The sequence below is a fragment of the Cygnus atratus genome, chromosome 21 (assembly GCF_013377495.2).
Source record: "Cygnus atratus isolate AKBS03 ecotype Queensland, Australia chromosome 21, CAtr_DNAZoo_HiC_assembly, whole genome shotgun sequence".
Taxonomy (NCBI): Eukaryota; Metazoa; Chordata; class Aves; order Anseriformes; family Anatidae; genus Cygnus; species Cygnus atratus.
In genome coordinates this window covers 7,218,377-7,232,150 of record NC_066382.1, presented here as the reverse complement: position 1 = coordinate 7,232,150, position 13,774 = coordinate 7,218,377, and the positions used below count along the sequence as shown (strand labels likewise).

General features: G+C 57.5%; 1 protein-coding gene across 4 annotated transcripts; it reads left to right on the top strand.

Moving 5' to 3' along the window:
* The first annotated feature begins 334 nt into the window (after positions 1-334).
* On the top strand, positions 335-13,774 carry SZRD1 (SUZ RNA binding domain containing 1). 4 transcript variants are annotated; one of them, XM_035567953.2, is made up of 4 exons: positions 335-479; positions 8,873-8,922; positions 10,064-10,318; positions 10,964-13,774. In XM_035567953.2, the coding sequence occupies exons 1-4, from the start codon at positions 429-431 to the stop codon at positions 11,064-11,066; spliced, it is 459 nt and encodes a 152-aa protein (XP_035423846.1). In that variant the 5' UTR covers positions 335-428; the 3' UTR covers positions 11,067-13,774. The 4 variants fall into 4 exon arrangements, with proteins under 4 accessions (XP_035423846.1, XP_035423844.1, XP_035423847.1 ...); XM_035567951.2 differs by having other exon boundaries at positions 357-479; positions 10,061-10,318; XM_035567954.2 differs by lacking the exon at positions 335-479 and adding an exon at positions 9,399-9,590 and having other exon boundaries at positions 8,878-9,212.

Below are 13,774 nucleotides of genomic sequence, written 5' to 3'. Positions count from 1 at the left end.
CTCCCATCCCATCCCCATCCCCACCCCATCCCCATCCCCTCCCGATCCCAATCCCCACCCCATCCCCATCCCCTCCCATCCCATCCCCATGCCATCCCGATCCCAATCCCCATCCCGATCCCAATCCCCATCCCCACCCCATCCCCATCCCATCCCCACCCCAATCCCGTCCCTATCCCCCCCCCGCTCCTCCCGCCCGCCAGGGGGCGCCCTCTCCCCTCCCCCGCACGTGGCCGCCCGCCCCCTCCCACCGCGCACGCGCCGCTCCCCCCCCCCCCGCCCTCTCCCCAGCGGCGCGCGCGCGGGCGCAGCCGGCAGGCGGGGGGTGCGCAGGCGCGCTGCCGTGCGGTGGGGTGGGGAGGGAGGCGGCGCGCGCATGCGCCCTGCTCGGTGTGGCGGCGGCGGCGGCGGAGGGGGGGGGCGTTAAGATGGAGGACGAGGAGGTGGCCGAGAGCTGGGAGGAGGCGGCCGACAGCGGGGTGAGCGCGGGGACCGGGCCGGGACCGGCCGGGGGGGGGGCGGCAGGGCCCGGCGGGGAGCGGCTGGCGCTGGGGGTGGAGGTGGAGGGGGTGGAGGGGACGGGAGCGGCCCCCGGCCCCGCGCGGCCGCCCCCTGAGGGCAGCGGGCCGGGAACGGCTCCTGGGGGGGGTCCCGGCCCCTGTCCTGGGAGCCGCGGCCTGGAGCCTCAGCGCCGCTCCCGGCCCGGCACCGCTCGTCCTCCGCGGCCCTCCTCCCCGGCCGCGCTCTGCGCGTGCTCTTAAAGCCCTCGGGAGGAAATCTCCGCGCCTTGTCCTTCCCCAGGCCCCTCTCGGCGAGTCCAGACCGCGAGGCAAACTCATCGGCGCTCCCGCGGCTCGGCAGGCTGCTCGAGGAGCCTGCAGCTGCTTCTGCAGTTGTCCGGGGTTTGGGTGTCTGTGAGAGCGCTTAGAGCACAGAGAAAGCCGAGCCGTCTCCAGCAGGAGTTATTATTATGCAAGAGGAGAGATGGATGCTGCCTTCTGGCAGCCGGGGTATTTTAGAAAGGTCATGCTTCAGAGCTGCGGCTCGCAGGAAGGGGACCCTCTGCTGCTGCTGGTGGCCGCAGGAAGTTAAGAGCCAGCCGGGATGGACCCGCGCAGGGGTGAGCCTGCTCCCGCCAGGCGTTTTGCTTCAAGCAGGTGGGTGCTCGCGCGGGCTGGGCACCGTGGGCTCTCCGAGCTGCTGCAGCAATCAAAGGTGCGGGAGACTCAGCAGAGAGACTCAGAGAAGAGAAAGGGGAAGGGAGTACAGGAAGAGGCTCGGCTGTAGGGCAGACAGTGTGACTGATGTTGCTCGTTAACGGTTGAAAGTTACGAGGCACACCTGCCTTTCTTTGTGGAAAACCTGCTGCAGTTAGCAGGCAGGGAAGCCTGAGCGCAGCCTTAACGAGGTGGATCTCCTGTTGAAAGGCTGAGGAAAAACTGTGTGCAAGAATTGGCCTGATCCTGTAATCACGGTATCGTTCTTGTTGTTTTAAGGAGTTTCCTTTGTGTTTTTTTCCACCTATGTCTTACTTGGCATAGATGTGAGGTGGATCCCAACTCAGAGGCACGAGATGTGGCAGCCGCGGTGCAGAGGAAGGTGCAAGAAAACACTGAAGATGAAACCTGGCGTGCCAAGGAGCAGCTTTGAGCGCATCCCCTTGTCCTAACGCTATACGCAGTTGAGATCTGAGTAGTCAGTTCTCAGACCCCTCAGCACACGTGTAAGCAGGAGAAAGGTAGTGAAAGAGATCCATGGCGGGCTTCTGAGACAAGCTGCCTCCTTTCTTGCCAGTAAGCCACCAGGAGGGCACCGTGTGGAACAGAAAGGCTGCTGAGATTTTCAGCACTCGTCCTTCCCCGTGTGTGTGTGGTTTTTGGTGCTGGGCTACTGGCAGCTACTCTAGGCGCTGAGGAAGGTGGCTCTCAGCAAGAGGCAGTCTGGGGCTGCCTCGCACGCTGTGGTCTCCCTAGTTATTATGTCACCTCAGGTAGCTTCTGGGGACTTGCCTTTCAAAACAAGCAGCACGGCGATCTTAATTGGTAGAAGGGCGCCCTCTGAATGGGGAAAGCCCAAGAAACCTGGCACAAAACCTGGCACACCTCCTTCTTTGGATGTGGTCGGTCAAAAGAGCTCCGTGACCAGTTCTTGTTCTTTAACGTGGCTTCTCTCTGTCTTCCATTTTTGTATCAGCAGAATTACCTGGTGCTTGCCAGAAAGATGGAGCTTCTTGTTTGGCGTGTGCCACCCCTGAGTGACTGCACGCTAAGCAGCTGCCCCCAGCTCCAGCGGCTTCGCCTACCCGGGCGCTGTGCAGGCACAGCAGGGCGAACGTGGGGCTCTTCCTGCCAGGCTGCTGCAGCAGAGCTCCGTGGGGCCGGTGGAGCCGGCTGAAAGGGCTCTGTGCTAGGTAACTGCCTGGCGTACGGGTGTTTGAAATGTCTGGGAAACGGAGAGGTTTTGCTTGTCAGTGAGCTACAGACGGAAAACTGGTGTGTGAGTAACGAGCGAGCTGTCCAGGAGACCCGTGGCAGGGTCAGGAGCAAAGTGTGAGGCTTCAAAGACCTGGTCTGGGTTAGTAAGCACTAATGTGACTTAATGCGTGGCTCGGTTCTCTTTTGTGTGGCTTACCTGGCTTTAGGGAAGAGGGAAATCACAAATGGGAGGTGTATTTGTTACACCTGAGCCTGTTTACCAGGTTAAACTAATAATTAAGGTTCAGGTGGGAAGCTGCGCTCCAGCGCTGGGGTGGAAGCCCAGTGGCCGGGGATCCCAGAGGTGACGCACGGCTCCACGTCGGTGCTCCTCAGCTGCCTTCATCACAGGTTCCTGTCACAAAAGCACAGCTAGCTAGAGTCAGAGCCTATCAATATTGTCTTAGTAACTTACCTCGAGTCGGAATAAGATGTTAGCCTGACAAGAAAGTCATTCCACATGATTTTCTGTGCCCGGCCTGCTGTCAGGCCCCGTGCAGGGCAGCTGGCTCCCACCTCCTGCCTGGTACAGCTCGCCCCGCCGCGGGCCAGGGCCGGGATCCTGCACCGTGCTGCTCCGGGGGAAGGAGCAAACCCCGTGCCCGCTGCTCGGGGAGGATGTGGGCTTTGTCCCTTGTGTGCGTGGGGAATGGCATCTGCTCGTGCTGCTGCGCTTCTGGAGGACCTGAGGCTCTCAGGAAACCCCGTTGCTGCCGCCTCTGATCAGGTTGGTGCGCAAGCGGCAGGCAGAAGCTGGGCTTCCTGCTTTGGATTTCAGCCTTCAGCGAGGTGAATCGGGGGTTGGAAAGGGCTGAATCTGGGTTTTGGCTGCCGTCGCTTCAAGTTGCTAAATGCGATCAAAGTACACAAGTCAGAAGGGAAATATTTCGGAGCATGAAGCTGTGACCTCTGGTCTGTGAAGCCTGCGAGCTTCTTGTGTGATCAGGGGAGAAGTCAGCGGGGTTTTGGCACCCTTCCCATCCAGGGCTGGGCCCTGGAGGAAAGCCCTGAGGATGACTGCCGATTCCTGGTGTCGGGAGAAGCACCAGGGGGATGGGTTTTGACACCGTGATTTGACACGGCGATTTTTGTAAAATATTTACTAAATATTTGCTTTAGATGTTTGTAACTGGCCCCAAAATCTCTAAGCTGGGAAACGAAAGCTTGTTTCTGGCGCCTCTGCCCTGCTCAGGCGGAGGCAGCCTGACGAGAGGCGACGCTGGGAGGCGGGGAAGGAGCAAGCACCAAATGCCACGAGGGGAGCGTCTGCCATGGGATGTTTCTGTGAGTCCTGCGAGGGCTGCCTGAGTCACCAGGGAGCAGCCTCTGCTCCCTGCCGGTTGCAGCAGCGTGACCTTGGCGAGCATCTGGCCCTGCTGCCTGACCCCGTTTGTGGGTGCAGGAGGCACGGGTGACCCGGGCGAAGAGGTGCGGCGAGATGAGATGAGCCGGCGTTGAAATGCTGCCGCCCCTGTCTGAGGCCGCTGTGCGGAGCGGGAGGACAGGCCCGCCGCTGGGAGAGCTGCGGAAGGCTTCTGCTAGGTTTTAGCCTCGTTTTTTTTTAAGATTGACTGAAATAAATTCCGGGTCTGGGAGGGGGTCCGCAGGGTGTCCGTGTGGCCGAGAGCTGAAGGCTGAGGAGGGAGAAGCTGTGGCCCTCTGAAATGCTTCCTCCCTCCCTCCATCCCGTGTCTGCACCGGGAACGCCGTGTGGTGCCTGGCAGAAGAGGGGAGCCTTGCCAGGCCTGCTCCTAAAAATACCCCGGTGTCTGGTTCGTAGCCGCTGAGAAGCGCTATCTGCCAGGGGAAGATGTAAACGCCGGCGCAGCTGAAAGCATCTGCGGCTCTCCTGGCATTGCCTTGGGTACGGTCCGCAGCCAGGATTTAATGTAAGCAGAGTGACTGGAGAATTAATTAACGGCGCAGGCTGATTCCCAGTAGCCTCAGGAATTGGAATGTTCCAGTAATTAATAGACGATTAATTTATCTTCAGAGGAAAGAAAGAGGTAGCTAATGAGGAGTCAGTTTGGAGCTATCTTAGGATTACCTACTTCTGCTCTCGCTTGACGGTATTTTCGGCATAGCTTGTGAAGCAGTGAGTCAGGTATCTGCAGCTGTTCGCTGCTAGGTACCCGTTAGCAGCGTTGGTAACCTCAGACCTTAAATCCTGCTTTTTTCTGAAGAGAACGCTAGCAGGCCTTGAGGTTTGTCCCTGGGTCTCGATGAAGTGCCAAGGTACCCGCTGGTGCATTTAGAAGTGGATGGGGTTAGCGTTGGCGTGGGGGGACGCAGCCCCAGACCCGATTTCCCCCTTTCAGGGCCTGATCTCGCCTTCGGGTGGGCAGGGCAGGGCAGAAGTGGTCGGCGGCAACGTCCAGCCGGTACAGCAGAGCGCGGTTAATGTTTGCCTGGAGCTGCGTATCTGAAATGTCATCGGACCTCTGGGAGATCGCGGCTTCCTTCATCGGTGATCCCGTGAAGGTTTGGGGCATTCCCTGCTGATTTCTGCCCAGTAACTGAAGTACGGAGGCAGAAGGGGGGGAGTGTAAGAGCCTTGTGGGGAGCCCAAGGCTTTGCCTTCATTAAAATATTGTCACAGCCGCCCAGTAAACCTGGGGGGGGTGGGGGGGAATATGCTGGCAGTTACCTTGCCATTCCTACCCCTGCACCAGCAGAGCTCGGAGCTGCTGCTTTTGAATCTCTTCGGAGAGCCTTTGCTGGGAGCTGTGCGGAGGGCGAGTAGTTCTTCGTACGGCGCTTCGGACAGCGGGGGGCTAACGGGGGCCTCTGCCTGTGCCTCGCCACAGGCTGGGCAGCCAGGTTGGCCGGGGGGGTGCCCCACCCCGTCTGGATCCCGACCTGCAGCATCCCATCTGCGTTGCTGGTTTTGTCGGGGCGGAGGGGTGGCTGCGATAGGGCTGGAGCTCAGCTTCCATTACGTCCTCGCCCACAAATGCAGCTTAAATGTCACAGAACGGTGTCTTCTTCGCGCTGTGCGCTGGGTCCCTTTTAGCATCCAGACATAATAGCACTAAAAATAGGCTGCTGAGATGCTTCACTAATCTTTGGGGAGGGCGGTGTTGTGGAGAATGGGGGCGTAAAGGGCGCTTGGAGTTTGGATAGAAACCTGCTCATTTGGGAAATGAGAGCTAGGAGAGCCTCCTTGCCACGCTCACGCCATCGGAAGATTAATGACTGGGTTTTGTGCGGCGTGACCTGCCCAGCTACTGGGTACGTGCAGCTCCGTGTCCTCGGATGCCAGGCCTGCTCGCCTCTGCTCTGCGCTCGTGCCTCTCGGTTGTCGGAGTGCTTCTGGCACTGGCTCCGTAAGTCAGGTCCTAATTTTATCTTGTTATCCGCAGCCCGCTGGCAGGGTGACACAGGAGCGAGCGGTGGAAATGGCATGGCATCAGCAGGCAAACAGATCCGCACGCAGCACCAGCGGGGATTTTTTTTTTTTAACCATAAGCTGTGTCAAGGTGTTTCTGCTCCTCAGACCCGTAACTGTGAGCCGCGTGAAGCTGCTGGTGTCTTGCCTTATTTCTGCAAGGTGGTCACGGGCTGCCCGTTTGAATTGGCAAGGCTCTCCAGACGTGAACTCCTTCGCACCTCTAATTCAAAATATAGTCGTAGCAGGTTGGCAGGGGTGTGGCTCCTGCTGAGAAAACGGGGTCAATCTCTGCATTAAAAAAAAAAAAAATCCCCCAAACCAAATTTCTGATGAATCAAGAGGTGAGCGTGAAGCAGGGCGCTGCTTTTTTTTTCTACTGGCCATTGATTTTGAACACAACATTGAAGACTCCACCGAAGCGTTCTGGAGGAAGGCAGAGTTCTCCCAGCAGTGCCAGGATTGTGAGGGCCGTGTAAGGCTACCAGCTCGTCGTTTGGGGTGGGAGAGAAATGTGTGTATTTGGTGGGAGTGGTTATTCAGTGTTACTCTGCCGGGAGCCCTGCATGTAAAGGAAACCTCGTTAATACCGAGCGCTTGGTAGGAAAGAGCGGAGCTGTGGGACTGTGAAGGGCTCTGCTGGGGTATAATGATGGCAGGTTTTGAAGGATTCCTTGGAATATGCTTGTGTTTGCTGAGCAAATGAAGGAGCTGTTTCTTTCTGGCAGGGGAAGTTGGAAGAAGTTGGAAGTTGCGGCAGAGGATGGAGATGGAGGAGGTCCCGGGCGTGGGAGGGGTGTGAAGAGCTGTCCAGCAGCGCTCGGTCACTGACAGTCGCGTTAATCAGGGCGTTGGTCAGATGACGAGGTTGAAATGACGCTTTGCAATTACAGGACCCGGCAGGCTGAGGTAAAGAACACGACGTTAGCCCCGGGACTGACCCGCAAAGCCTGCGGGAATGTAGAAACGTGGACGTGGCTTGTGTCAAAGCCCCTGCTCCCCTGCCAGAAGGGGAAGAGGAGAGCAGACCCGGCGCTCGCGGTGCTCGGCACCGTGCGGGGATGGCTGCAGCCCCGGCCGCGTGCTCCCTGGCCAGGCGCTGTGGCCGAGGCCCGACGTGCCGGTTGTGACCCCAGCGGGGAAATGCCCGCTGTGAGACAGGAGTGAAGGTGCTCCTGGGCGTGCTGCTCCCTGCCACCCTCCTGTCATCCCCTCCCCGGCACGGCGAGGTGTTTAATGGGGGCTATTTCTGGAAGCTTCCTTCCAGACAGCCCTGGGGAGGCGCGGACAACTACTTGAGCTTGAAGATGTGTTTTTAAAGACTCCTCCATAGCAGGATATAACCTCGTGGTGCAGGGCAGACGGATGAGCTCACCCCTTGCCTTGACTGGGCTGTCCCTGGCTGCTGCCAGCCGCTCTGAAGCGCTTCCATCCTTGGCCGGGATTTCCGTTTCCCTGCCGCCTTTCCTGGCCGTGTGGGCAGGAGGCTCCGTGCTGCTGAGCAGCACGGGGATGGGATTTTCCTCTGCACTGTGTGTCCCCTTGAAGAGGAAGGAAACTGCAGGTGTGTTTGCCCTCGGCGGGAGGCTTTAGTGGAGATTCAGCCTTCGGCTCGGCGCTGTGTTAAACCCCTGGCTGGTTTTATCCCTAGGGAACGACGTGGCCTCGCTGTATGGAGCTGGGTGGAAAATTCAACCTCCCACCCAGCTCTGTCTTTCCAGAGTGGCTCCGAACTGCCTCTCCTAGGTGGAGGGAGGCTACTGTGGGCTGCGGGACCAGGAGAAAGCCCCGTAATTTGGCATCTTGTTGGGACTTGCATTTGTTCCCTGCCTGCTGGGGCATCGGGGAGCTGCTGTGCAGACAGATGCCACGGTGAGGACGTGGGGTAGCGTGGCTTGGGACCGGGCTGTGCCTGCTGCAGCTCTGGGGAAGGCTCCACTGGCAGCGGGCTTGTGCTGTGGTTAAACTGACCTGAAAAGCGGAGCGACTGTGTCCTGCCAGGAGCTCGAAATTTCCTGCAGCATTGCCAGTTATTGGCTGGTGAAACTAGGACACTCCCAGGTACTTTTTTTTTTCTTCTTTGATGATTGAAACTCTCTGCTGTTCGGGAGGCTCTCTGAATGGCATCGGCAGTCAGGGGAACCTAAAGATACCGGAGAGGCGCAGCTCGCTGCGGAAGGTTACCGAAAGAGAGACTGGAGGAGCAGAAAGCTGGCTTTTTCTCTTCAGCAGGGTTTCTCTGTATAATTGCTCTGATTGCATAACGTAAACACCTTCGGTAAGGTAGGTGCAAGCCTTCGACAGAGGGTGACATGCTTAAAGCCACGTTATTGGCGGTCAGGGTAATTAATGCGTCTTTCCGCGTGTTGACTGACTCGGCAGCTATGTTGCAAAGCGAAGAAGCTCAGGAGGAAGAAGCACGGTTGGCTAACGAGGCTCAGCGAGTCCCTGGCTGCACGTCGGGCAGGGCAGGGACTTCTCGTGAGGGAGGGTTATTGCAGCAAGCAGCAGGAATGCGGACCTGCCGGCTAGGCCTCGGCATGGCTGCAGGCTCTGGGGCCGTGCCGCGCCGCTGAAATGAGGCGTGTGGTCTGCTGCGGGTCCCCAGCCACCGCCTGCTGCTGCTTCACAAGGGTTCTGCCGGGGAGGTTTGGTGCCAGCGCCTGCTCTGCCCGGGAGCACCTTGCTGAACGTTCCTCCGGCGCTCCTTGCTGCCTGTAACAGAGCCTTCTTGCCAGCTCAGGTCCTTAAAATGAGAGCCGCTCTCCCGGGGAGATGAGCGCCTCGAAGCTGCCCTGTCACCGTGCCACACGACGTCTTCGACCAGCTGTGGGTGTACGAATGGACCCGACGAATGTACATAGCGGCTCTGCTCGAGACGTGCTCTCCCTGCCCTTCGTAGTAGGGCATTGCTGTGTGCCAGAGGGAAACTAAAGGTGTTTGTGGACAGACTCAACCTCTGACCTCAGAGATGAGCCTTCATGTGGTTTTTTTCCTTCTTCCTTTGCAGGAAATAGACAGACGGTTGGAAAAGAAGCTGAAGATCACACAGAAGGAAAGGTAATGGTGCTGCGCGGTTCGGAAAACCTTATTTTCCCCATGTGCTACTGGATGTCTGAAAACCTGGGGAGAGGAAACGGAGCCGCTGTGGACTGAGAGGGAACGTCAGGTTGGAGATAAGCGCTAGGGCAGCTCTGTGATCGTGCCACTAGGTGGCTCTTCCGCTCCGTAGCAGAGGAGCGGAGAGATTCTTGAGAGCGATTTTATTTCAGAGCCGGGTCTTCCAGGCTGGATGTAGCTACAGCTGTGGGGAAGCAGTTTGAGAAAAAGGCACTCAGAGGAAGAAATGGGTGAGTCAGGTAATCCCAACTCCTAGCCCTGAAGTGGCTTGCTGGGTCTTGCATCAGGAAGACTTTCTTTTCCTGCTTGCTTTGGGTCAGAGTGGGGGTGTGTGTTACTGTGTCCTAGCAGGAATGTTCCCAGGCACTTCTGACAAGTCTCTTGTTTTGTTGGTTCTTTTCCCCTCTGATTTTTAGTCGGCTGCTTATAGTCATGGTGTTACTCCTCTGGGACTCCCACGCAGGAAAGGAACTGTAGAAATTCGAACGCTGAGAACTGGGGCCAGGGCTGGCTCCAAGGAGCGAAATGGCAGGGTTTGGAAGCAGGAGGTATCACCAGGTGTCCTGGCGAGAGGAGCTCGAAAAGGCCTGGCAAGGAGTGGAATCGAGGTGCTTACACCAGCATCTTCAAAGATGTGTAAAAGGTTTTCTTTGAACATCTTTGGTGTATAACGTGCCTTGCACAGCACCCGCATCAGAGGAGGCTCGATCGGCTGTCCGGGTGTTTGAATCTGAACTTGGTTCTTAACACAGGTGCCTGCAGCAAGCTTCAGATTCTCTCCACCTGTTCAAAAGTGAAATTATCCTTGGTCTGTGTCTGATTTCCTTGCCTTTGGTCAAATTTAAGATGTTGAGCACAGCAGAGGCTGGTGTTTTCCATCCCTTACTGAGCTAATCTCCTACAAACCTGCCTGCCACTGTAGTTTAGGGTCACAAATATAACAAGGTCTTTAATTATTGCAGGCTGCTTAGTCATGGGAATGACATCTGACTGTGAGGAATTTACACACAGAGCTAAAGTCATGCTCGCAGTAGAAAACAAGTACTGAGCAAATGTGTGTTGTTTTTTTTTTCTTAAGCAGTAGAAAATCAAAGTCTCCTCCTAAAGTGCCGATCGTGATTCAGGACGACAGCCTGCCCTCGGGTCCTCCCCCACAGATCCGGATCTTAAAGCGGCCGGCGACGAACGGCGTGCTCAGCAACCCCAACTCGGCCACCAGGCCCGCGTTCCCCGTGAAGTCCTTGGCACAAAGGGAGGCAGAGTACGCCGAAGCCAGGAAACGAATACTGGGCAGCGCGAGCCCCGAGGAAGAACAGGAGAAACCCATTCTAGATAGGTGAGAGTGGCCTTAGCGTTGGGCACGACGTGGTGGCGTCTCTGTGCTTGCTCCTTGCAAACCCCTTCCTGGCAGGAGGGGGGGACGTGCACCTTCCAGCATGAAGTGTGAGAGGCAGGGAGGAAGGAGTGTCTTGTTAGTAAGCACGGCAACGTGAAGCTCAAATATGCGGCAGCTAAAGGAAGTGCTTGCGCCTGGTAAGGCAATAAAGGTTACCTTGCGCCCTTGAAAGAGCACACCGGGGGTACAGAGAGGAGTGCAGGCAGCCAGAACTATTTTGGCTTGACATAGCCTTGTCTCTGCTGAGGTTTTGACTTAAGGTGCTCTCACCTGCAGGTGAGAGACTTGAGTGTAAGCACTCTTAAATGAACGCAGGTGGCTTGGAGGCACTGTGCTCTCCCTTGTGGTTGTGGTGTGGGTCTTGGCGACTTGAGAGTAAGACTTCCAAGACTTTAGGACAGAAATGAAGTGCTAGTTCACTTCTGGTTGCGTTCCCCATCCCAGGGAGCAGTGCAGCAGGCCTGTGATGGTTGTCCCACGGCAGTGGCTTTCCACCAAAGCGGGTGCAGGAGCATCTGTTGGAGGTGTGGGTGTTACATTGCACAGACACGTTGTGTCCGTCTCTGATGTCCTTTCTCCTTGCAGGCCGACGAGGATCTCCCAGCCGGAAGACACCAGACAGCCCAATAATGTGATAAGGCAGCCACTGGGTCCTGACGGTTCACAAGGCTTCAAACAGCGCAGATAAACGTGGGCACGAGAGGATGCTGCAGGAAGCAGGGTCAGCTGCCGCGGGTCGCACTGCCGTGGCGGACAAATGGACTTGAGCAAAGGGAACTCCCTGGTTTACTTGCACTGTGATCCCCTTTGCTCTGCCCACTGTGACCTCCAACCCCACGCACTGTGACCTCCCCGCTCCACCCACTGTGATCGGCAAACCGACAAGGGCTGTCCCCAGTCACTGTAAATGGAAAGGGGAGGGGGTGTAAAGGACTCGGACGGGTGCAGAGAGCCATGTGTGCCACTTTGGCTGAAGCTAGCGCCAGCAATAATGTTTGTTGTACTCGTAACTTGGGATTTAAGGAAAAAAATGGGAAGCCTCCCCAGATGCGCATGTTGTCTTTATCACTTTAAGAGCAAGTTTGGTTTCAAAGGATCTTTTATTTTTTTGTTTTGTTTGTATATCAGATCGACTTTTGAGGGAGTGCATGGGAAGGGTTTTAACTGTTTAGTTCGTTTTAATTGAGAGAGGTAGTTAAGTGTTCAAAAAGGAGTTTCAGTGAATTTCTGCAACTTTAATGGCTAGGGTTTGGCAAGCTTAGCTTCTTGTTCTGTATTTCTACTGCTGCCAAGCAAATGGAAGCGGACTCCTGGCTACCCAGCCTTTCTGGTCGCCTTGGCCTGGGAGCCAGCGCAGTCCGATGACCTGGTTTACGTATTGCACCTGTTAAAGCTTGGCTAGTGTTTTCTGCTGGCTTGAGGAAAAACTTAAAGTACATCACTTAAAGTACATCTTTTTGTGTTTGGGGAGAAGGGAACGTAGATGGATCCCTTGAAAACGCCTGCTGCGTGGTTACTGCTTGCAGCGGAGTGGGGCGGCGAGGAACTAGGGCTCTGCATCTGGACGTGCAGGCTAGGAGGGGAACAGTGAGTGCTGTGCGGCTCTGCTCTGCTCCACGAGGTAAACCCACGCGAGGAGCCCCGCTCAGTCCAGCCCACGCTCACCCAGTGGCTGGCGTAACGGCAGGGAGCGAGACGGCTGCTGCTCCAAAGGTTCGAACCCAAGTGGCTTACGATGGACCCGAAGGCTCTGATCTGTTACGGTACGAGCCGTACCTGATGCATTTCCTTCCAGAAATCACAGACATCGGGAACAAAACGTGTTCAGTGAAGTCTGGAACCACCCCCCCCCGCCCCGACGTCGTGCGCTGCGGGCGGTAACAGCTGGCTTCCCGCTGGCTTCAGGGAACGGATGGCTCCTGCTGCTCCAGCTCCTGCAGAGAGGACGGTGCCGCGGGCAGCTCGCGGGCCGAAAACTTCCCCGGACGGCAGTGGTGGAGGAGAGCCACGCGGTACCGCCAGCCGCCTGTGTCGCAGGACGCTGCTGACCGTGGGCGCTGCCCCGTGCCCAGCGCTGTCCGTCCCGTTGTGCTGTCTGGCTCTGCACACTAGACAAGCTGACCTATCTCGACGTTCCTGTCTCCAGGGATTAGATGAACACTACAGCTCTTGTTGGAATGGATGCCGACGGCGGCCGCCCGCGTGCGAGCGGCTCCAGGCTCGGGGCCACTTCTGCCTCTCGCTGGGACCCCGACGGCTCCTTCAGCTGGAAGGCTGCGGGCCGGCGGCTTGCTGCGTGCTCAGTACCTGGGAAACGATTTCTGGCCATCGAGCATTGTTGTGTACGGGTGCAGTGCTGCCGGCTGCTTCGTGCTCGGTAGGTTTGGTAAACGAGCAAACGGAGCGCCTTCTGCCCGTGCAGGAGCGACCGCACGAAATGCCTGCCACGCCGCGCTGTATGGGAGGCTCCCGTACGGGAAGACGTGTACGGAAATACGGCTTAAACGTACCGGTAAAATAAAACTACCTGTGTACAAACAGACGGAATCTGCTAGAATGTTAATCGGCTAAGGACTGTGCCGCCCTCCACGTGGGTCCCCAGAGCGGGCGAGCCCAAGCGGCTGGTGGAGGAGGATGGCGAGGTGGGGAAGGACAGGAGGCCATCCCCCCCAGGAGCCTGGCCCCAGATCTCCACGGCGTAGGAGGCTCTAGTCTTGCTGTTTACCAAGCTCCCTCTCAGGCTGGAGGCATCCACAGCTGCTTGGCCGGCAGCGTTTTTTGGGTCTTCTTGTTTTGTTTTTTTTTTTTAAATTTCCTCCCCCCTGCAGGCTGGTGGCAAGGAAGAGTCCCTGGAAAAGCAGCTCTGCAGAGGGAAGGCGGTGGGGAGCGGGAGGGGAGAAGGACATTAGCAATAACCGTAGTCACCGCGCCTTTCCTTAACTACTGCTCAAATAGCTTTTATTCCAGAGGGCCAGCGGCTGGCAGAAAGCCACAGAGCCCAGCTCCCGGCGTAGCTTCAGCTGCCCCGCCAACCTTAGACGTCTTCTCCTGTACGTCAGGTGCCTACAACCCCTTCTCGTTGCACATGCGACCTTGTTCTCCAGCACCGACTGCGCGTTAAGCCGCTCGGCGGTGGCCTCGGCAGCTGCTCCGTGCCCGTGGCACGGCCGGGACGCCTCCGACCTGCGGGCAGGGCGAGGGGGTGATCCCGGCGGCAGCACCGCGCGCAGCCTTGCCCGGGGCTCGCCCCGAAGACGCGCCGCTCTCGGGGCACCGAGCGCTTCTCCCGCCGCGGCACCTGGGCCGCAGCCGGTGCCGCCCCGTAAGAGTGCGCCTAAGTATGCAGATAAACATTTTATAAATTGTATTTTAAATAAATGTGTTTAAACTTTTCAC